We start from the raw sequence: 23,142 nt of genomic DNA, 5'->3' as shown, positions 1-23,142 counted from the left end.
AGTTCTCGACATACTAAAGCATGTGGTCAAGTTGATTGATAATATATATATATATATATATACGAATGTCTTGTTTTATTATATAGATATTTATAACAACAAATTAACTTTTATTTTTGTTAGGCGATTGATGCCGCCAAAGCTCCCGCTAGAGCCGCTGTTATATTGGATGGTTTAGGGTTTATAGGAGACATGCAGGTATACAGTACACTTGTACAGTAGGGGTCATAGGGTATACAGTATACAGTACAGTAGTTCTAAAGTAGGGGTTAAAGGGTAACACAGTACAGTAGTACAGTAGGCCTAGGGGTCCTAAAAGACATGCAGGTTATTGGTTTTTGGTACACCAGCAACAAGAACGTTTATCTGGTAAGGAACGTTCAACAAACACGTTTAACTGTACGGGAACGTGCAACAAAAAGGTTTTAATGTACGGGAACGTGTAACAAAAAAGTTTAACTGTTCGGGAACGTGCATCAAAAACGTTTAACTGCACGGGAACGTGCAACAAAGACGTTTAACTGGACGGGAACGTGCAACAAAAAGGTTTAACTTTTAAGGAACGTTCAACAAGCTGTTGAACGCTAATCAAAAAGTTTAACAAGGAACATGCTACAAAAATGTTTAATTATTAAGGAACGTGTTTAATTATTAAGAAATGTGCTACCAAAACGTTTAACTGTTAAGGAACGTGCAACGAAGACGTTTTCTGGAGGTTGGAGGATGAGATTAGCGTTGGCCCGGGCACTCTTCTCTAAACCAGATTTACTACTTCTTGACGAACCTACTAACATGTTGGATATGCAGGTTATAAACTGTCTGCTATCTATATCTAGTTATCTATCCTTCCATCCATCCATATATCTTTCTAACTATCCCATCTATGTAGGTATCTATCTGTCTATATATCTATCTTGATTTTATGACTTTTTCACATGATTTTACTATTTATTGATGCCTACATAATGTTTCTGGTTTTCTATATATCTATCTATCTATCTAGGCTATAATCTGGTTGGAAAGGTACCTACAGACCTGGAAGTCCACTATTCTAGTAGTTTCTCACGACCGTAGTTTCCTTGATGAGGTTCCAACAGATATTCTTCATCTACACTCACAGAAGATTGATACTTACAAGGTAGGAGGAGCAACAACCAGACAACTTACAAGGTAGGAGGAGCAACAACCAGACAACTTACAAGGTAGGAGGAGCAACAACCAGACAACTTACAAGGTAGGAGGAACAACAACCAGACAAATTACTAGGTAGGAGGAACAACAACCATACTACTTACAAGGTAGGAGGAACAACAACCAGATAACTTACAAGGTAGGAGGAACAACAACCAGACAACTTACAAGGTAGGAGGAACAACAACGAGACAAGTTACAAGGTAGGAGGAACAACAACCAGACAACTTACAAGGTAGGAGGAACAACAACCAGACAACTGTAGAATCAATGTCGCAGTAGTGTTTTTTTTCACCCTGAAGCTATATATGAGGATTTTTTTTCGCTGAATGGGGGAAAATAAATGATTTCTGGTTAAAAAGTATCAAAAAGAATAAAAAAAATTTACCTTTTGATTTCACATTTTTCATTTTTCTTCCCCAATTCATAAAAAATCATCCCCCCAGAGGGTGAGGGGGGGGCTTGTAAATATACACCCCTGCAATGTCGTCTTTGTCATTCATTAATTTTCCAAAAACTTCTAAAAAATATCTCTGAGGCCGATGTTGATGATCTTGGGGCGAGTTTTCCTACTCTTAATTTCTTTCATAATTCAGCAAATAAAATTGTAAGAACGAATATCCCTGGATATGTGAAGACTTAGTTTACGAAACCTTTGCCGACATTTTATAATAACGATAAATATTTATTTTGTTTTTATTTTTTCTTACATAAAATCAATGATCACTTCTTAATAGTCTCGCTGCTGGTTATGACTATGTTAAATTTTGTTAACAATCCCTTTGAATTAAAATTTTATAAAGGGTAACTACAGTGACTTCAACAACACCATGGTGGAGAGGTTGAAGGCACAGTCCAGGGAGTACGAGAGTCAGATGGAGTTTAGGAAACACGTTCAGGAGTTCATTGATAAATTCAGGTTAGTTCAGGAGTTCATTGATAAATGTATGTTAGTTCAGGATTTCATTGATAAATATAGGTTAGTTCAAGAGTTGATTGATAAATATAGGTCAGTTGAGGAGTTCGTTGATATATATAGGTTAGTTCAGGAGTTCATTGATAAATATAGGTCAGTTCAAGAGTTCATTGATAAATATAGGTCAGTTCAAGAGTTCATTGATAAATATAGGTCAGTTCAAGAGTTCATTGATAAATATAGGTCAGTTNGCACATATGGTTTAGTTTTGACTCAGGCTACTAGAACAGCACATATGGTTTAGTTTTGACTCAGGCTACTAGAACAGCACATATGGTTTAGTTTTGACTCAGGCTACTAGAACAGCACATATGGTTTAGTTTTGACTCAGGCTACTAGAACAGCACATATGGTTTAGTTTTGACTCAGGCTACTAGAACAGCACATATGGTTTAGTTTTGACTCAGGCTACTAGAACAGCACATATGGTTTAGTTTTGACTCAGGCTACTAGAACAGCACATATGGTTTAGTTTTGACTCAGGCTACTAGAACAGCACATATGGTTTAGTTTTGACTCAGGCTACTAGAACAGCACATATGGTTTAGTTTTGACTCAGGCTACTAGAACAGCACATATGGTTTAGTTTTGACTCAGGCTACTAGAACAGCACATATGGTTTAGTTTTGACTCAGGCTACTAGAACAGCACATATGGTTTAGTTTTGACTCAGGCTACTAGAACAGCACATATGGTTTAGTTTTGACTCAGGCTACTAGAACAGCACATATGGTTTAGTTTTGACTCAGGCTACTAGAACAGCACATATGGTTTAGTTTTGACTCAGGCTACTAGAACAGCACATATGGTTTAGTTTTGACTCAGGCTACTAGAACAGCACATATGGTTTAGTTTTGACTCAGGCTACTAGAACAGCACATATGGTTTAGTTTTGACTCAGGCTACTAGAACAGCACATATGGTTTAGTTTTGACTCAGGCTACTAGAACAGCACATATGGTTTAGTTTTGACTCAGGCTACTAGAACAGCACAGGTAGGTTTAGTTTAGACTCAGGCTACTAGAACAGCACAGGTAGGTTTAATCCTACTCAGAGTAATAGAACAGCACACAGGTAGGTTTTGTCATGACTCAAGGGTACTAGAACAGTACAAAGTAGGTTGAGTCCTACTCAGGGTACTAGAACAGTATACAGGTAGGTTCAGACTCAGGGTACTAGAACAGCACATCGGTAGGTTTTGTCATGACTCAAGGGTACTAGAACAGCACACAGGTAGGTTAAGTCCTTCTCATAGTAATAGAATAGCACACATGTAAGTTTAGTTTTGACTCAGGATACTAGAATAGCACACAGGTAGAATTTGAATTGATTTTGATTTTGATTTTGATTTTGATTTTGATTTTGATTTTGATTTTGATTTTGATTTTGATTTTGATTTTGATTTTGATTTTGATTTTGATTTTGAATTTGATTTTGATTTTGATTTCGTTTTCGTTTTCGATTTCGATTTCGATTTCGATTTCGATTTCGATTTCGATTTCGATTTCGATTTCGATTTCGATTTCGATTTCGATTTCGATTTCGATTTCGATTTTGATTTCGATTTTGATTTTGAGGTCCATATTTTCTTATTTAGGAATCTGAAGTTTGGTTATTTTACTCAGCATTTTGTTGATCAATTAGATCTTAGTGTTTGCTCTGTAGAACTTATGCAGAAGGAATTCCCAGGTAAACAACATTTATTTATTCTTCATGAAAGGGAGAAACCATTAAAGGGATTTATGACGTACAATTTTATGAGACATTGAGTGGTGTATTCGATTCACAACAATACCCTGAGAAGCTTCGTTTAATGAATGATACATCCATGTTTTGTCTTTGAAACTTTATTAATATCAATTGTGGTTTCTCAATTTAAAGGATACCGTTGAGGATCGGACACATTTTCAAATGAAGGATCACTTGAAATTACAAGAACAGTCCCTTGAACAGATATCCTGTTGATCAATGTAATTAAGAGATCAATTCATCCTCTCCCAAGGAGAACGTGATTGTATCATGATCCCTCCAAGTTGATCCCTTTCTTGAAAAGAACACCGACGCAATAATAAGGGGTGTCGTCGAATTCACAATTGTACCCTTTAAATAATTTAATTCACATCAAATGAGGAATTCTCACAATTTCCTTCATTGTATCTGTTACATAAATCCGCAGGTCACTTTTTAAAGAAAAATAACTAATTTTCAAATAGAAAAGTAAGGAGATCTCCTTCATACTTGATCAGACAAAGCGTTGAAGGGTATCTTTGTGAATCCAACATTTCAATTTAAAGAAAGGTTTCCTTCAAATAACTTCTACAATCTCTTTAATCGTAAATTGTTTCAGGGAAGAAGGTAGAAGAGTACAGGAGGATGCTGGGTCAGTTCGGAGTTACCGGGGATATGGCGCTACAGCAGATAGAGAGCCTGTCTGGAGGACAGAAATCCAGGTACGGTTTAAAGGGACTGTTCACAATCATTTATCATTAACAAGGAAAGAAACCCATGTAGAATTAAAGGGAGTGTTCGCATATCTAGTGGACAGAAATCCAAGTAGGATTAAATGGATTGAAGAGGTAAGCTTGAAGGGGCTGTTCACAATTCTAGAGGACAGAAATAAAGGTAGGATTAATTAAAGGGGCTGTTCACATATCTAGAGGACAAAAATAGGTTAAAGAGACTATTGACATATAGAGGACAGAAATAGGTGCAGGGGGGCAGAGCCCCCTTTGCAAAGAAAAATTTTGAATTTTAGTAGAATAAGGGAGCGTTTTGGTTCCCTATAAAGGTCAACTTCAAGGTCCCCCCTGAGATTTTTTAAAGCATTTCTGATACTGTTCTTTGGTTAAATTTCTCTTTCCTCTTTTCCCTTCTCTCTTCCCCCTTTTCCTTTCCCTTCCCCCCCTTTTCCTTTTTCTTACCCCTTTTTCCTTTTCTCTTCCCTTCCCTTTTCCCCTTCCCTCTTTTCCCTTTACCCTTTCTTTTCCCCCTTCCCTTTTCCCCTTCCCTTTTCCCCTTACCTGTTCCCTTTTCTCCTTCCCTTCTCCCTTTTTTATTTTTTTTATTTTTTTCCCCAAACCCAATGACAGCTCATATTTGCCTACCCCCCAACCCCCGGGGGGGGGGGGAGGTAGGCAAATAGAAAAAGATACACCCTTGTAGGATTAAATGGATTGCTTAACACACTTACAGGATAGGAGGTAGTTATTATTAATAGGTTGCTATAGTAGACATTTGGGAAGACTAGTTAGGGTTAATAGAATTATGTGAAGCATTTTTTTTAATTTTCGGAAAGTCATACATTTTCTTCCCTAGGGATATTAAAAGTCTAATAATAGTATTAACCTGTTGCAGGGTTGCATTTGCTGTACTGTGCGGACACAATCCTAACTTCCTCATTCTTGACGAACCTACAAATCATCTTGACATAGAAACCATTGAAGCTCTAGGTTAAAGTTTTAAAGGGACTGTACGTGTAATTTAAGTGACCCTCGATTTATAAAGTGGCGTAAACGATTCACAACGGTATCCTTGAAACCTTTATCTGATTGATAATATTGAAGATATCCTCGTTTTTCCAGCTTAAAGTGTTAAATTCTTCTGCATTAATGTTGGCAACCCACAATTGAGACTAATCAATTTTTACGTTCAATGTTAAAAAAACATCGATATCTCAACATTCTTGAATATATAAAGCTTAAAAGAGTACCCTTGTGAAAAGAACACGCCACTTATTATTTTTATTATTTGGTCGTGGGCTAGAACTTGCTTTTAAAGAAATGTAAAGCAATAGAAATGATCCAGGCCTTCCAAAAAAACAATGATTGAAACTCCATTCTGACACTTGGAAACTGGGAAGCTGCTGGAAAATCCTCGCGTTTTTATTTGATTTGATTTAACAGAATCTTTAAATCGATTAAAAATTGATAAAAAATTTAGAATATTTTTTGTTGCAGGAAACGCTTTGATTAAGTACAAGGGAGGCGTAATCCTAGTTTCTCACGACGAACGTCTTCTGAAGATGGTTTGTCAGGAGCTCTGGGTCTGCTCAAGGGTTAGTGACGTCCTAGTTGTCTTATTTTATCCATGTTGTCTTAGTTTTTGTCTTATTTTGTCTCGCTTATCTTATTTTTCCTAGCTGTCTTATTTTGTCTAGTTGTCTTATCTGTCCTTGTTTTCTAATTTTGTCTAGTGGTTTTAGTTGGTCCTAGTTGTCTTATGTGTCCTTGTTGTCTTATGTGTCCTAGTTGTCTTATGTGTCCTAGTTGTCTTATGTGTCCTAGTTGTCTTATGTGTCCTAGTTGTCTTATGTGTCCTAGTTGTCTTATTTGTCATAGTTGTCTGATCCTAGTCGTCTTGTCCTCTAGTTGTCTTAGGTGTCATAGTTGTCTTATTTGTCCTAGCAGTCATGTCTTGTCATACTTTTCTTAAAGTATATGGGTGTGAATTGTCTGGGGACAAGAACTCCCCAGTAATTTTCTTTAAACAAATTAATAGTTTAATATAGAGGTTTCTTTTGTCTAATTATTTTTCATAATTGTCTTATTTTGTAGGGCAAGGTTTGGAGTATAGATGGTGGTCTGGATGAGTACAGGAAAATGGTGGAGAAAGAAATGGTGTTATCTTGAGTACATAGTACAGTACAGTACATATTTACACAGAATATGTACAGTGTACATAAACACTAAACCAGTCTTAAAACAAACAAAACAAGATATAAGCAGACATAGATAAAAAGAGAGGGGAATAGGGTGTTCTTACTTTCTATGACGTAATAGTTCAGTTCTATAAGTTCAACTAGATGTATTGTAAACACACGCATCGGGGTTAGGGGTATATTCATGTATTGTTCCAAGGGGGGCAGGGCCTATTTTTTTTCTTTCCAGGGGGTGGGCTTTAGCACCCGTTTGGGCCCAAAATTCAGGGGGGGGGGGCGGCCAATAGCTACCTTTTGAATTCACATCACCTTCACGTAATAGTTCAGTCCAGGAGCTAGTAATATTGTAAACAAACAACATTTTGTTTGTTTACTTTCTTCTCTGACGTTTAGTCGTATCAGGACAGCTCTATAACTGGATGTACTGTTACAAACAAAATTTAGTAATTGTTTGCAAACTAGTCTTTTTTTTATTTCGTCTTCTGTAGATGGTGAACAGACCCTATCCCCCTCTCCTTTGTTTAGATACATAATATGGTATCTTGATGTTAATGTAAAAAGCAGTACAATGTACTGTTTTGTACAGAAGTTTATTGTTATGTACACAGTCCACAAATGTACTGTTAACAAATGTAAATTGTTTAGAAAAATTACACACTAGAGTTTAACTAAATATTTTTGTACAACTTTGTCTAGTTAGAAAAAAAAACTTTGTCATCTTGGAAATGATATTTTTTTTTCACTCAAAGTCGCCAAACCAAATTAGGGGGGGGGGTAACAAATAGTAAAGAAAAACTACCGTTTTAGATTATTATCCGGAAATATGTTGGAACTGCTCCAAAATATGCGAATACACATTATAATCCTAGCAATGCTATTTTTATTTCCTTAAGTGCAGCCAACATATTTTTAAGTTAGTAAATTGTTCCATCAATCAACAACTGCTTTGTTTTCAACTTTTTAATCACACAATTTATTATTTAAAATTTCAGCCAAAATGCCACCTAAGGTTAGACATTCAAAAGATTCAGATTTTTAGAACAAGGGGGGGGAGGAGGTTACAGTGGGACCTATAAAAATGTGGAATAGGAAGACCGAAATAAATATTTTGTACAATTGATGTTGTAAAATGTTATTTGTAGCTTAAAGACTTAAAAATGCCATCAAATCATTTGAAAAAGAAATATAAAAAAGGACAGTGATCCATCAAACCTAAAGTTGCTACTTTTTAACAGTTAGTTATAATGTTTCCAGAGACTGTAACATTTAATTGGTCCCTGGCGCTAAGCCTACTTTCGTCTCGTTTAACTTCATATACGACGTAGATTTATAAGTTCCTGGCTCCAGTTAAAAAACAATAGAATTTTAAGTTGTTTCTTCCAAGTTTATTTTTTGACTCGTTGTTAATTCTGTATTCACCTGGCATGAAACAAGCGTAAAAACCAGGTCAAGGATAAAAAGGGGGGGGGGGCTGTGAATTGTAGTTTTAGGCAAATAGATTATCAAGTACAATGGGTGGCAATAGAGAAATGAACCAATTATACACGACGCAACATGTGTCAAATATAACAAGGAAAACGAAATTTTCTCATTTTTGTTGACATTATTAAATAAATAAGTGTAAAAACAGAAAATAAAGAACAAATGCAATTGCACTTACTTTTCTGTAAGATAAGCTCTTTCCAAAATTATCACTATTATTGATAATTTTGTCGGACACTAAAACTGAATTGACACTTGTGACGTCAGAATACAACTCTACTGAGAGTTTACAAATTCTACGTTGCCATCTATTTCACTAGAAACTATTTGGTTTTATGGAATACAAGTAAGGGGGTTTCAATTTAAATGAGAATCCAAATGTCTAAATAAAGAAAAAAGAAGAGGAGGAGAAGCACGTTCTCATCGGACGAATGGGAACAAATCTTAAATGTGGAATTGTAGGTGAGTGAGATATGAAAATTAATCAGGGACCGAAATTAATGAACGTGAGCTACGTCACTGATCAAGGTATACTGCCGCGACATTAAAATTTGAACCACCGATTCAAACTTTGAGATAAAGGAAGGATTTGAATGGTCGATTCAAATATGAACCGGCGCGGCAAAAGGCAGTTCAAATTCATTAAATTCGGTTATTATTTTTTTTCTTGGATATTAATTCTTTTGAAAATTATAAATACAAAAGGAAAGTTTGAGATTATTTGTTCTTTTGCTCTTTCGCTAACTTGGCGGGATAAGAATTTTAAAGAAAAAACAAATATTTTTTTGTTTGTAATTATCTAAAATTGAAAAACAAGCTTGCCAGTTGATGTTTTAAATTCCCTTATTGTACCTGGATGATTAATTGACGATGTTGGAAAATCAAGGCTCTTTAATTTTTTTTATCTCCCCCACCCCCCACCCCCCGTTTACTTTTCCTCGGGGTAACTTTTAAGCTCCCCCTCTTAAAAATTCCCTAATTGCGCCTTGATGATTAAATTTTCGATATCTAGGATTACCTAATGTTGGAAAATCCACATTCTTCAATGTTCTGACGAAAACCAGTATGGCGGCCGCGGAGAACTTTCCTTTTTGCACCATTGATCCTAATGAGAGCAGGTGGGATGTTAGAAATATTAAATCTTCAGAACTTGATACTTACTTGATATTTGTGATGTGATTCCAAGGACTCCGAGTAGGAGTATTGTAGGAATGTCTGTTCAATATTCATTTGATTGTTTCGACATGATTTCAAGTGGAGATATTTCATGGCCGTTTCACAGCGGTATCATCAAGCCCTTTTTCTGATTAAAAAACAGCAATATTTGTCTAGAAAATATATTAATTATTGCAATTTCCTTCATTGTCTCTGTTTCTTTAAGTCGCTTTTATAGAACATTTAAATTTAAAAAAAATAGTTTTCAGATTGTAAAACTAGGATATCTCTATTTATATTGCTCAGCCACAGGTTTAAAGGGTTTTGTTCTGAATCTGGAATGCATCTCCTTAAATGAAGCGTCACTGGAATTTAAGTTGACAGTCACTTTAACCCTTTGTCTGGAAACGAAGTTTTTTCCTATAAAATTCAACCCACTCAACTTAGAATTTTAAGAACATAACCTTGGTTTGACTAAGTTGCCCAATCAAAATTTGATGCAAAACGGTCCAGGGATGAATTAGTTATGATCGGACATATCCTATTAGATTATGCCAAAATACGCACATAATACTTAAAAAACCTTGTGTTTTCTGCATGCAATTTTTTTTTATTAGACATATATTTTTTTAAGATAATTAATTTTTCTTTTTCTTTTTTGATTTCTCCCGGAAACAGCAACTTAAAGCTATAAACAATAATCCAATGTGATGTGGGACACCCTGTTCAAACAAACAAACAGACCAGCAGAGTTTATCACTTAATATATATAGATATAGATTCTATCCATAGGGTCCCAGTCCCTGACGAGAGGTTCGACTGGTTGGTTCAGCATCATAAACCTGCCAGCAAGGTTCCTGCCTTCCTCAATGTCACCGACATTGCTGGGCTGGTCAAGGGGGCCAGTGAGGGTCAAGGTCTCGGGAATGCTTTCCTCTCGCATATCAAGGTAGGATAATTAAGGACCCAGAGTGGATCCCTACCGTACACTATAAATTTTTAAAATTCTAATTTCTATTTTCCAACTGACAATTGGATGCTTTAGATTTTGGATCTTTTAGTAACTGCTGATCTCGTATCTTCTTTTTTATGTTTTTTTTTTTTGATGGAAAAGTTGATTAAACAAATGTCTGCTTTGAAAACTAAAACTTTCTTGTGCATCAAAAATCACAAATGATCGAAATTTCTAATGCTTGTTACCTGCAGGCTTGTGATGCTATGTTCCATCTGTGTCGAACCTTTGAAGATCCTGAGATCACCCATGTTGAGGGGGAGGTAGATCCTGTCAGAGATCTAGATATTATCAATGAGGAACTCAGGTAGAAATTGACAGGGACCATTTTGATTTCCCCCTCCCTACCTCCCTATTCCCCTTTTCTCCATAATTCCTCCTTATTTCCCTTCTCATAATCCCCCCCCTGCCCCCGACCTTTTGGTTTTTTTGATGTCAGGTATGTCAATGTGTATTGTTTTAGATTTTTTTGGCTGAAATAGGAAAAATAAGTTATTTTTTAATAGTAAGTGTCAAAGAAGGGTAATGAAGTAAACTGACCGGAGACATTCTGGTGTACACTCCTCCCCTGCCAAAAATAGTTTTCACCGAGATGATTATTTTAAAGGTTGTGTTCTCTGAGTTCGTGAAAATTAATAATTATTAGGTTTTGAGTATCTAAAAGAACAATTTTCCATTTTCTTTCTTTTCCTTAGATCTTAATAGGTATTTCCGGGGGTTTTTTTTAAAGATTGTAAGTTTTAAGTATTTAGGCTGAAGGTATTATTATTATTATTATTTTTTATAAAATTATTATTGTTATTTAAAGATTGTAAGTTTTAAGTATTTAGGCTGAAGGATGAAGACCAGTTTCTCAAGGTGTATGATGACATTGAGAAGAAATATAATAGGTTCATTTTTTTATATTTTTTTTATAATTGATTATTTCTAGATGATTTAAAAATGTCCGAAACCCAAGTGTTTTTAGTAAATTCCTGTGATTTTGAGTCTCAGTTTCCTGTTTAATTGATTTTAAATATTTTAAGCGAAGTCGATTGAGGTTGATTGGATTTTAATTTAATTTGATTGATTTGATAAATATTAATTGATTTTGATGTATTTTGATTGATTTAAATCGATTTTTATTAGGATTGACTGATTTTGTTTGAGATCAATTGATTTTTTTGATTTTTTGTCGGTTAATTGTATGATTAGTTTGTTTGGATTTCATTTAACGGAATGGATTTAGGATGAAATTGATAGAGATTGATTTTATCAATGTTTGAATTTTTCGTTTTTAGGGGAGAAAAAGCTTTGAAAGCGGAGTATGAAAGTCTTCAGAAAGTGAAGAAGGTAAAATACTTTCCTACTTGAAACCTTTATCTAAGCAACATTGATGAAGATATTGTCGATTTCCTCCTTTTTTCTGTTGCACAAATCCGCAAATCATTATACTTTATAGACAACCACAACTGAAAATAATCAATTATTTGATAAAACGGGGAGATCTTAATCATGTTTGCTTAGACCAAGGTTTGAAGGATATCATTGTGAATCTAAATGTTGGAAGGTCACTTGAATTAAAGTAGACAAATATTTTTAATAAAATCTTTAATTTAATTGAAGACTCCTGCCTTAAGAGAGTATAGTAATAAACGTTTATCAATAAAAAATCAGCCTGTTTTGATCCTAGTATTCCGACCTTTGAGACCGGTTTGAGACATAATAAGAAACTTTAATGGAGAGCNTACAGTACACAATTTGCAGTTGTATTAAAATTCAAAAAATGGGTAGTAAACTTTTCAGTGCTTATGATCCGGCAAAATATCTATCTAAACTGTAAATTAAATGTTCAAAATATCTATCAAAACTATTTAAAAATGTTCAAAATATCTATCAAAACTGTAAATAAAATGATCAAAATATCTATCAAAACTGTAAATAAAATGTTCAAAATATCTATCAAAACTGTAAATAAAATGTTCTGCTCTCTCTCAAAAAAAATATCTAAACTGTTGAAAAAAGGGAGAATAATAAAAATATCCCTTTCTCTGAATGATTCATCACATTTCATCATGAAAAAAGAAGAATCTTGTTTTAAAATTCTACTTTTGTTAAAAAGAAATGTTCATGACCGCATCAAAATAAAATGGATCCTAAACATGGAATAGTAAATGTTGGATCTGTTAAGATTCTGGTTGATGAGAAGAGGCATATCAGATTTGGGACCTGGAGTGCTGCTGATATTGAGGTATACTTTTTTGAAGTTAAATTTTCTTTTTAAATTAGTCGTTATTCCCCTGTTTTGGGGGGAAAAATGAAAAATTGGACTTAAAAACGCAACTTTTATCATCGTTTGTGAGACTTATTAATCAAAAGTACAGCGATCTTTCCCTAAAAACCATGGAATTTCCCCAATTCTGCGAAAATATCCTAAAAAATTACATTTATATATATATTCGGGGAAACCTAAAATGATTTTTGAAGGGGAGGAGGGCCCCTGTTCACAATCATCTTTAAAATCATTCCTGGCAATGTTGTTTTGGAAATATTTCAACATTGCAGTTGGGAACTTTAAAGGGGAGGACCCTGTTCACGATCATCTTTAAAATCATTCTTGGCAATATTGTTTTGGAAATATTTCAACATTGCAGTTGGGAACTTACAATTTCAAGTATTGATTCAATCTTGATCTTTTCCCGCGATTGATTTAAACTTGATCTCACCCCGCCAGATGATTATTTGCGTCAGAGCTTTTTTCGAAGTGTTTCCTGTTAAAACCATTAATGAATTAAAATTCACTGTTTATTTACCGACTTCTTGTTTCATTAAAGACTGGTGACTCTTACCGTTTACCCGCACTTGGCCGAAAATCATGATTTTAGCTATTATTGCCTTTAAAAATCGACTCATTCAACTTAGAATTTTTAAAAACAGGTAAGAACATTTCCGTGGTTCTCCCGAGTTCCCAATCCACATTTGGGGCAACCGCAAATCGGTCCAGGGGTCCAAGAGTTCAGACTAATTCCGCCAACTCATAAGTTTCCGACCTTTTGAGAAACACTTTCATAAGGATCCGGATTGTTTAGCAGTGCATCTAATCCGGATATGCTGGGTAGTGGATACTGTTTAATTAAGCTTCCCGGATCTGCATTTAATTAAAATGAAATTATTAATCACATCCTGGTCCTTAAATGATCAAATCAAAATGATATCGGTCGTAAGCACTTAATTGAATATTTTAAATAATATGTTTAAACCTTAAATGTGCTAACAATAGTCTTGTTGTTGTTCTAGGTACTCAACAAGTATCTATTCATCACATCGAAGCCTATGCTGTACTTGGTCAACTTGTCTGAGAAGGATTACATTAGGAAGAAGAACAAGTGGTTGCCCAAGATCAAGGAGTATGTGGATAAAAATGATCCCGGAGCAATGATCATCCCTTTCTCAGGTTTGTCAAGTTTTTTGGGGGTTTGAAGAATTTTTCGGAATTCTCGTGTTTGTAACCTTACACTTTACAGCTTAGTTGGGTTTTTTCACCGTCTTTCGTTAGTTCAATTCGGCTTTTATGAGTTTTTTTTCGGGTTTTCAGTAATTTTTTAAGTCATGGTGGGATTGCGATGTGGTCATAGGGCGTCTCTAAAAGTAAAAATTATTGATTGATTGATCTATTAATTTATTGATTGATCTATTAATTTATTGATTGATTAATACAGGAGCATTTGAATTAAAGCTGCAGGAGATGGGGAATGATGATGAGAGGAAAGCATACCAAGAGGAGACTAAATGTTTTACTAATCTAGACAAGATTATTGTACAGGTATATGAAATAGACAGGACAGTTATCAATAACTGGATGATAACGATGACAATAAAGACAATAATGATAATGATGACAAATGATGACAATGATGACAACAAAGATGATGATATCAGGGGAACCAAGGCACCTCAGGCCGCTGGTAGAATTCACACAGACTTTGAGAAGGGGTTCATCATGGCTGAGGTAATGTTAAATCTTAAAATCTTTTTTTTCAAGATTTAAACTTAATTTTACATTTTTTACTAAGGTCATGAAATTTGCGGATTTTAAAGAAGGCGGAAGTGAGGCAGCCGTCAAAGCTTCCGGTGGATACAGGTAGCAGCAATAAATCAATTATTTTTTTGTCTTTTTTAAAATTGCGTTTTTTTTAGGCAACAAGGAAAGAACTACACTGTCGAAGACGGAGACATCATTTTCTTTAAGTTTAACGCAGGCGCTGGTTTAACAGCTGCCAAGAAGAAATAAAACCGGTTTCTTGTTTTTTTTGGCGGGAAAAAGTGGACACTGTCGCATAACAGAAAATCCGCAAACTTACAAAATCTGATTTATTCTTTTCTTCTTTTTATACCAGGCTCTTGTTAATTGATGGAATTTTCAGATCTAAGGATGGGCAAGACAAAGAAGAAGAGACAGAGTGCGTCTGCTCGAGTGGATCCCGTAGGTATAAGGCAATGATAATGAAAGGGACTGTAGATGAATTTTTAGTTACCCTACATTGAATGTGTAAAGTATGAACTCCAATATTCTGTGGAAACAATTATGTGATAATTTTTTTCATTTTTTTAAAATTTTTCTTCAAGTGGCTTTTTAAGATTAGAAAAAGGAAATTATTTGTTAAACAAGAAAGATTAAAATTTTTATGGATCCAGGGATGTAAACTTTTGTGGAGTTAAATGTTGTGGATCCAGGGAGCTAAAGCTAACTATTGAGGATCTGTAGGGAGCTAAGAAATTGAGGATATAATGGAGCAAGATCCAGTGTTTAAATGTTGTGAATCCAATGGATCAGGATCCTGGAAGCTTAATATTGAGGATCCAATGGATCAGGGAGTTAAGATATTAAGGATCCAATGGATCAGGATCCTGGAAGCCTAATATTGAGGATCCAATTGATCAGGAAGTTTAGATATTGAGGATCAGATGGATCAGCATCCAGGGAGTTAAATGTTGTTAATCCAACGGATTTTGAATCTGGATTCAGGGAGTTGAATGTTACAGATCTAAATCCTACGAATTGATGTCTAGGGTTAGGTGAGACCGGGGATAATCTTGAGATGAACGGAGAGCCAACTGAGACAGAGATTATTGCCAACATCATGAGTCAACTTCAATCAGGTAACATTTTTAATATAAAATAGAATAAATAAATAAATAAAACATTATTTTAAAAACTATTATTATCGAATATTTAAAACAGTATTTTATGTGTGATTGATTTCTCACGTCATTGGTTAATTGCTTACATAATTTATGATCACTAAGTTGATTATTTGATTGATTGATTGGTTGATTGGTTGGCTGACTGATTGATTGATTTGTTGACTGGCTGGATGATTTATTGATTAATTGCATTAGGGAACCCTGAGGATAAGGTTTGTGGATGCCAGAGTCTGGGTAATCTTACCAGCTTAGAGATAATCCGGGGGGTTATTGTAGATCAGAAATTAGGTAATATCTTTAAGGTTTTTTTTTTGTAGATTAGTAATTATTATTTTAAACGTTACCACAGGCTAGGTAAGATTGCTGCGTGGTGGGGGCGGTTGTTTCTTAATGAGTTAGGGATTATTGCGGCTGTGTGGGGTGGGGGGGATGCAGATCAGAAATAAAGTGAATAGTTGTCAACAGGTCTGACTGTATTTAACATATTTTAGTTCGAATAGCTGGACCTCTCCTCCTAGATTCAGATCAGATGGTTAGATTAGCAGCTGCAGGAGCTCTTAGGTAGGCATTGATTGATTACATGATTGATTGATTAATGTATGAGTTGATTGAATTACGAGTTGATTGATTTATGAGTTGATGACTTGATGATGAGTTGATTTGTTGGTTGATTGATTGATTGAGTACTAGCTTGGTCAATGGATTGAGTGAATGACTGATACATTCTTTCATTGATTCATTGATTCATTGTTTTGAATTTAGGAATTTGTCTGCAACGGATCCTGATACAGCGGAGGAAATAGTTAAACAGGGATACATCACAAACTATAGAAATATGATTTAAAGGGATACTGTACAAACTACAGAGATATGATTTAAAGGGAAACATCATAATCTTTAAAAACACAATTAAAACACAGATACGATTTAAAGGGATTATCAATAAAACTTTATATAAAGCAACATTAAAATATTTTAAAAGAATTACATTGCAAACTTTTTAAAACCAAAATTTAAAGGGATGACCAACTTAATTTAGTTTAAAGGGATAGTTAATATTATTTAGTTTAAAGGAATAGTTAATATAATTTAGTTAAAAGAGATAGTTAACATTATTTAGTTTTAAGGGATAGTTAACATTATTTAGTTTAAAGGGATAGTTAACATTATTTAGTTTTTAAGATATCGATTGTTAACATAATTTAGTCTAAAGGGATTAACATAATTTAGTTTTAGAGGTTAGTCAACATAATTTATTTTATAGGGATAGTTAACATTATTTAGTTCAGTTACAGTGGTGGGCCTTTATATCAATACAATGAAGACTACTTTTTATAAGTTTAGAATCCTAGCAAGCTTTTTTTAAATTTTAAGTCTACATGCAAACAAAGAGAAGTATGTTAATTGACAACATTTCTATATTTATGTGTATCCATGCTGTTTAAAAGCTTGATGAAAATCAAAAATTCAAATCGAAAGTCGTCTTTTCATTGTATTGATTTTTACGACGTCGACGTTATAATGTTTGTGGTGTTAGGATGTGATGACTCCAGTTCTTGAATTCTTTAATCAGTTGACCAGCAGACAGACAGATACACTTACAGATCAGGAATATAATATTTTAACAGGTAACTGTAGAGGTGTATATTTAACTAGCTGACTAGCAGATACACTTACAGAGCAGGAATATAATATTTTAATAGGTAAGTGTAGAGGTGTATATTTAACTAGTTGACTAGCAGATACACTTACAGATCAGGAATATAATATTTTAACAGGTAAGTGTAGGGGTGTATATTTAACTAGCAGACTAGCAGATACACTTACAGATCAGGAATATAATATTTTAACAGGTAAGTGTAGAGGTGTATATTTAACTAGCTGACTAGCAGATACACTTACAAAGCAGGAATATAATATTTAACAGGTAAGTGTAGAGGTGTATATTTAACTAGCTGACTAGCAGATACACTTACAGATCAGGAATATAATATTTAACAGGTAAGTGTAGAGGTGTATATTTAACTAGTACTGTACACCCTGTGTCCCCTGCTCTTGTAGGTAGGTTTAAACATTTATCAATTTCAAAACTGATCTCATTAATTTATACAATGATTTCATCAATAAAACAATGATTTCATCAATTTAAACAATGATTTCACCAATTTAAACAATGAATTTATCAATTTGAACAATGATTTTATCAATTTAAACAATGATTTCATCAATTTAAACAATAATTTCATGATTGCATTAATTTAAACAATGATTTCATCAATTTAAACAATGATTTCATCAATTTAAACAAAGAATTTATCAATTTGAACAATGATTTTATCAATTTAAAGAATGATTTCATCAATTTAAACAATAATTTCATGATTGCATTAATTTAAACAATGATTTCATCAATTAAAACAATGATTTCATCATTTTAAACAATGATTTCATTAATTTAAACAATGATTTCATCATTTTAAACAATGGTAAGATAATGGTTTTTCTTTTTGAAAAATAGTTTCGGTAAATATCTTTGATCAGAGAAAAAAAAATCGCATAATGTAATCAAAGCAAACTTATCATGAATACAATTTGCAATTTTATTAATAACTTACATTTTTGTGAAACACTTTAAACGTCAGAAAACCTGACTCAAAACTCCTTAGGCGAATTATTTATATATTATCAATATGAGCATCATTAACACAACGGCTCAGAAAATTATGCCTAGTTCGCTAATGCCTAGTTCATGAGTGTCTAAATAACATTATGCTTAAATAAAATAAGAGTTATGGAATGCCTAGACAAATGTATATCAACGAGATAAAAAAAAATGAAGAGAGAGAAAAACAAAAAATGTGCAATTGTTATATTGTTTTGGTTTCGCTTAGATACCATTTTTGGTAATAAAAAGCGATTCTTAAACTTGATATTTTTCACTATATATGCTCGACATTTTTCACATGATCATCGTAACTGTTCTTGAAAATGTTTAAGGTTTTAGACTCTTTAATATAGTCTGGCAAACTGTTCCATGGGTTTATCACTCTCACAGAAAAAGAGTTTTTTCTCACGTTAGAATTGAATTGCTTTACATTTAAATTGAAACTACCATTGGATTGTCTTGTCAGTCTATTCGATGTCTCGCATGTTCTGCTGAACCAAGAAGATTCATCAACATTATCATATCCATGTAGAATTTTCCAGGTCAGTATTAAATCACCACGAAGTCGTCTGGCCTCTAGAGAGGTCAAACCAACCTCAATCAATCTTTCCTCATATGTTTGACCTGCCAGACCTGACGTCATTCTTAGAGCTCTGCGTTGCACATTCTCCAGTAGATTAATATCTTCTTTTGCTCTCTTTTTTCTTTTTGGTACGGAGGACTTCCAATAAGTGGAAACGTAAAATTTAGGCCAAAAAAATAGCGATAATACAATTAATCTATTAAGAAAAAAGATAAGTCCGATAAAACATAACAAATGTGATTAGGTGATTTTTAGTTAGATACAATAAAATATGTAATAAATCATTTGAATTTTTTAGTATCATTTCTTTCTTGGTGGAATATGTCTGTCTAGGCATTGGGTGACAAGGCATTATGAAATCTAGGCATAATGTTATCTAGGCATTATGAAATCTAGGCGTAATGTTATCTAGGCATTCAGAAATATGGGCATAATGTTATCTAGGCATTCAGAAATATGGGCATAATGTTATCTAGGCATTCAGAAATCTTGGCATATTGTTATCTAGGCATTATGAACTAGGCATATTGTTATCTAGGCATTCAGAAATATGGGCATAATGTTATCTAGGCATTCATGAATCTTGGCATATAGTTAACTAGGCATTCATGAATCTTGACACATTGTTAACTAGGCATTTATGAATCTTGGCATTTTGTTAACTAGGCATTCATGAATCTTGACACATTGTTAACTAGGCATTTATGAATCTTGGCATTTTGTTAACTAGGCATTCATGAATCTTGGCATATTGTTAACTAGGCATTTATGAATCTTGGCATAATGTTATCTAGGCATTCATGAATCTTGGCATATTGTTATCTAGGCATTTATGAATCATGGCATATTGTTATCTAGGCATTTATGAATCTTGGCATATTGTTATCTAGGCATTCATGAATCTTGGCATTTTGTTAACTAGGCATTTATGAATCTTGGCATATTGTTATCTAGGCATTCATGAATCTTGGCATTTTGTTAACTAGGCATTTATGAATCTTGGCATATTGTTAACTAGGCATTCATGAATCTTGACATATTGTTATCTAGGCATTTATGAATCTTGGCATATTGTTATCTAGGCATGATGTTATCTAGGCATTAGGAACTAGGCATAGTGTGATCTAGGCATTCACGAACTTGGTATACTGCATAATGTTACTGAACCATTAATGCAAATATTATTATTATTATTATTAGAAGCTATTTTATCCCTGCAGCTGGTGAATACAGTTCTAGAGAAAGCTAATTCTTTGCCAGTTAACGTTCAGGACATACTTGCACTCTCATATAAGGTGACTTTATTTGGTTTACAAGTAATTATTTTTTTCTTTTCATCTTTTAAAATGTGTTTTTTACCCCAAAATGTTAAAATGTTGATAATTTTTTTCTTTTTTTTAAAAAGCTAAGGAGTAATAAGATTAAGCACATTGTAAATATTCAGGGGTATATTTTTCTGTAAAATATATTCCTTCAAACCGACCTTATTAAAAAAAATACCCAGTATTTAAAAAGGTAATGTTTTTTGGTGGGGTAACTACGTATTAATAAAGAAAAAACTTTCTACCCATCAGGCAGTTGTCGCGTTAAATTAAAAGAAAGAGGAGATTGGTTTATATTTTAGGGTTAGGTTAGGTTAAGACACTTTCTCGACCGAGCGCTGTGGCTCAGACATACAAGGGGCCGAGCGCTGCGGCTAGGACAGGCTAGGGGCTTAGCGCTGAGGCTAGAAGAGGCTCTCTCTCTGTCTTGTAATTCAACATGGCATGCGTGTAACTCCTTTGGGGTTCTGCCTGTACATTGTACATTGAGTCTAATTTTGTCTTTTTTCAAATCTTCTGAGGTTAAATATTTTGTTCTTAATAACGCTAATCTACTTTGTTTAATCTCGATATTTTTAATATTGCTTAATCTCGATATCCATTGTGGTTAAGTGCTTGATCACTAAATTGTCGCTATGTCTGCAGGGCACGACCACCACCGGATAACTAAGAGGAATTAATTTTATTCTCATAAGATAAGGATGGCTGCTTGGTGCATAGATTCGCATGTTTAGAGATCGGAACTTTTGACGTGGAGTATCGTTAATCGCTTAAACGCTTAATCTCGATGTCAAATGTGGACATCTTTATATTTGAGGATTAATGCTTTGCTTCCCTCAATTAAAGTTATCCATGTAGGGTATGACAACCTCGGGATATCAAGAGGATTTAAATGATTCTTAGTTTCTTAGCTGGAGATTAATGCTTGATCCCAGGATTCAGAACATTAAAGTTTTGACCTTGATTATATCAATATAAGGAAGACGACTTTCGATTTAAATTTCTATTTTTATCAGGCTCCACAATCTAGATACACAAAACACGGAGACAAAAAGAAGCTGTCAATTAAAAAATCTTTTCTTTAATTACCTTTAAATTTGTAATTCAATAAAAGCTTGTTGTCAATTAAACCTTAGATAGAAAAGTCGTCTTCATAATATTGATTGTCTGCCACCGCACTCGACATGGATTTCATGGGTTTAGTTTTACTAATTAGTTTTTTAAATCGTTAAGAAATAACGGTCGGCATTCATTGATAGAAAAGAGGGTTGATTAGTTATTATTATTATAATTACTATGATTTTAATTTTGTTAATTCATAAACAACGCTTGTACAATCAAAATCAGAAAGACCCGAAATTAATTGACAGTTAAAAAAGGCAGACCACATTTTAGGAAAGGCAGGATTAGGGCTATTCTGTGGTTATCGTTTCATCAATTATATTTGTAAAATTATATTGTAAAGTCAAATTGTGAATTAGTTCCAGGTCTTTCTGATTAGGACTGTAGGAATCGCTATTGGAGCATTTAAATTAAATTTGTAAGACACCAATTTTTAAAAAAAAAATTATTTTTTTATTTTTTTATTTTTAGTATTTTTACTGGATCTAATTTGCTTGGATTTAGTTTAACTTTACTAGAATTGGAAAACCGAGATAATTTAGATAATATTTGAATAGGAAAGTGTATTAGGTAAGTGTAGGGTGTAGAAGTCTCAATAACTCAGAATGATAACATATTTTCACAAGTTTATTTATTCATATGTTACTCGTTTAACATACTAAGAATGACTAGTGTAAAATCCGAGATTGAACAAGTTTGCGAAATATCAGTGAAACTGTTTGCGCATTTATGCAAACTCAATTCTAATTTTAACATGTAGGACAAAATCATATTTTCTTATNTCTACTACTAGTAACAGTGCATGAATCTAAGATACAACAGAACTCCATATTTTCTAAACTATCTATCTATCTATCTATCTAGGATTGGTGCTGCTCTACTACTAGTAACAGTGCATGAATCTAAGATACTACAGAACTCCATATTTCCTAAACTAATCCAAACTGTAGCAGAGATACTTAGGGAGAATATAATAAATAATGAAAATGCAGATAAAATTAATAAAAAGATTTAATAATAATTAATTGACATTCCTTCTGAAGAAGATCTGAAACTATGAACTTAGTTTTCACTGGTTATACCTTCCTGACTCCTCAGTCGGAATGGCCCCCTACTCCTAGCTAGTAATATCGGGGTTATTTACATCTATATAAGAAAGCTCTTCGTTCATATATATATTTGTATGTATAAATTGAGCTATAGCTGGCCATTTTTTTAGAGAACCCATGAGTACGCTAGGGGTAACATAGGCAAAAAAAATCGATTTCTTTCTTCAAAACATTTTTCTTTTCAAATTCGATTTCTTTAATTCCACGGGCAACGCCGGGTACTTCAGCTAGTATTACTAAAGTCGTTTTTTTTCTCGTCAATTCCAATTTAAATAAAATTATATTATTTGTTCTCTTCTGCAGTGTGGACGCAAGGTAATGATTTTTTTCCTTTTTTTCTTATTTCTCACTTTTGATAAAATGGAAAATCTTTATAAACGATTGTTTAACATTTTTTTTTCCTGAACAGAGATCGATCCCTCTGCTGGAAACATGTTATCGGGTTTGAAGTCATTATACCAAGTATGCAACTTCTTCTTCGCAATCCATTAATATCTTCTCCACTGAGTCATAATTGAACCTACCGGCTGTTGGTTGAGCTTTAATTCCTGAACCTTAAACCTTGATTCATCGTTTATTGAGAATCTTAACAAAAGAATTATTTATGGCATTTAACGTAATTTTTTTAATGGTGGACTTGAAAAGTCATTGATTGTAGGATTTATTTATTGTATTTATTTTCTT

The 23,142-nt window shown here is 33.6% G+C and overlaps 3 protein-coding genes across 3 annotated transcripts in view; all 3 read left to right on the top strand.

Annotated features, from left to right (window-relative positions):
• Window positions 1-6,993, top strand: part of LOC111713101 (ATP-binding cassette sub-family F member 3) — a gene marked incomplete in the record, with an annotated part of 22,019 nt that extends 15,026 nt beyond the window's left edge. Inside the window, 10 exon segments of the mRNA XM_023487896.1 lie at window positions 124-198; window positions 688-807; window positions 1,004-1,138; window positions 1,995-2,230; window positions 3,197-3,241; window positions 3,765-3,856; window positions 4,515-4,617; window positions 5,522-5,616; window positions 6,124-6,221; window positions 6,721-6,993. Coding sequence (XP_023343664.1) covers window positions 124-198; window positions 688-807; window positions 1,004-1,138; window positions 1,995-2,230; window positions 3,197-3,241; window positions 3,765-3,856; window positions 4,515-4,617; window positions 5,522-5,616; window positions 6,124-6,221; window positions 6,721-6,795 — 1,074 coding nt within the window.
• Window positions 6,994-7,114: 121 nt separating this feature from the next.
• On the top strand, window positions 7,115-14,877 carry LOC111713096 (obg-like ATPase 1). Its single transcript, XM_023487890.1, has 12 exons — window positions 7,115-7,833; window positions 8,699-8,768; window positions 9,319-9,424; window positions 10,254-10,410; window positions 10,668-10,780; window positions 11,304-11,363; window positions 11,754-11,805; window positions 12,644-12,703; window positions 13,750-13,906; window positions 14,172-14,461; window positions 14,526-14,593; window positions 14,650-14,877. The coding sequence occupies exons 1-12, from the start codon at window positions 7,822-7,824 to the stop codon at window positions 14,741-14,743; spliced, it is 1,239 nt and encodes a 412-aa protein (XP_023343658.1). The 5' UTR covers window positions 7,115-7,821; the 3' UTR covers window positions 14,744-14,877.
• On the top strand, window positions 14,852-21,311 carry LOC111713097 (HEAT repeat-containing protein 3). Its single transcript, XM_023487892.1, has 7 exons — window positions 14,852-14,939; window positions 15,523-15,612; window positions 15,853-15,945; window positions 16,149-16,218; window positions 16,420-16,468; window positions 17,195-17,285; window positions 21,283-21,311. Exons 1-7 carry the CDS (start codon window positions 14,864-14,866, stop codon window positions 21,294-21,296), a joined length of 483 nt encoding a protein of 160 aa, XP_023343660.1. The 5' UTR covers window positions 14,852-14,863; the 3' UTR covers window positions 21,297-21,311.
• The last annotated feature ends 1,831 nt before the right edge of the window (window positions 21,312-23,142 follow it).

This window comes from Eurytemora carolleeae, unplaced genomic scaffold, assembly GCF_000591075.1.
Source record: "Eurytemora carolleeae unplaced genomic scaffold, Eaff_2.0 scaffold1286, whole genome shotgun sequence".
Taxonomy (NCBI): Eukaryota; Metazoa; Arthropoda; class Copepoda; order Calanoida; family Temoridae; genus Eurytemora; species Eurytemora carolleeae.
Note: the sequence above shows the minus strand (reverse complement) of the source record. Positions and strands in the feature narration are given on the sequence as shown.

Excerpts from the sequence above, each read along its gene's own strand:
- LOC111713097 (XM_023487892.1), top strand. The coding sequence starts at position 14,864 with ATGGAATTTTCAGATCTAAGGATGGGCAAGACAAAGAAGAAGAGACAG. Across the intron at positions 14,940-15,522 it reads TGCTCGAGTGGATCCCGTAG|GGTTAGGTGAGACCGGGGAT; the intron begins GTATAAGGCAAT and ends ATTGATGTCTAG. Across the intron at positions 15,613-15,852 it reads CATGAGTCAACTTCAATCAG|GGAACCCTGAGGATAAGGTT; the intron begins GTAACATTTTTA and ends TAATTGCATTAG.
- LOC111713096 (XM_023487890.1), top strand. Across the intron at positions 10,411-10,667 it reads CTTTCCTCTCGCATATCAAG|GCTTGTGATGCTATGTTCCA; the intron begins GTAGGATAATTA and ends TGTTACCTGCAG. Across the intron at positions 14,594-14,649 it reads AAAGCTTCCGGTGGATACAG|GCAACAAGGAAAGAACTACA; the intron begins GTAGCAGCAATA and ends CGTTTTTTTTAG.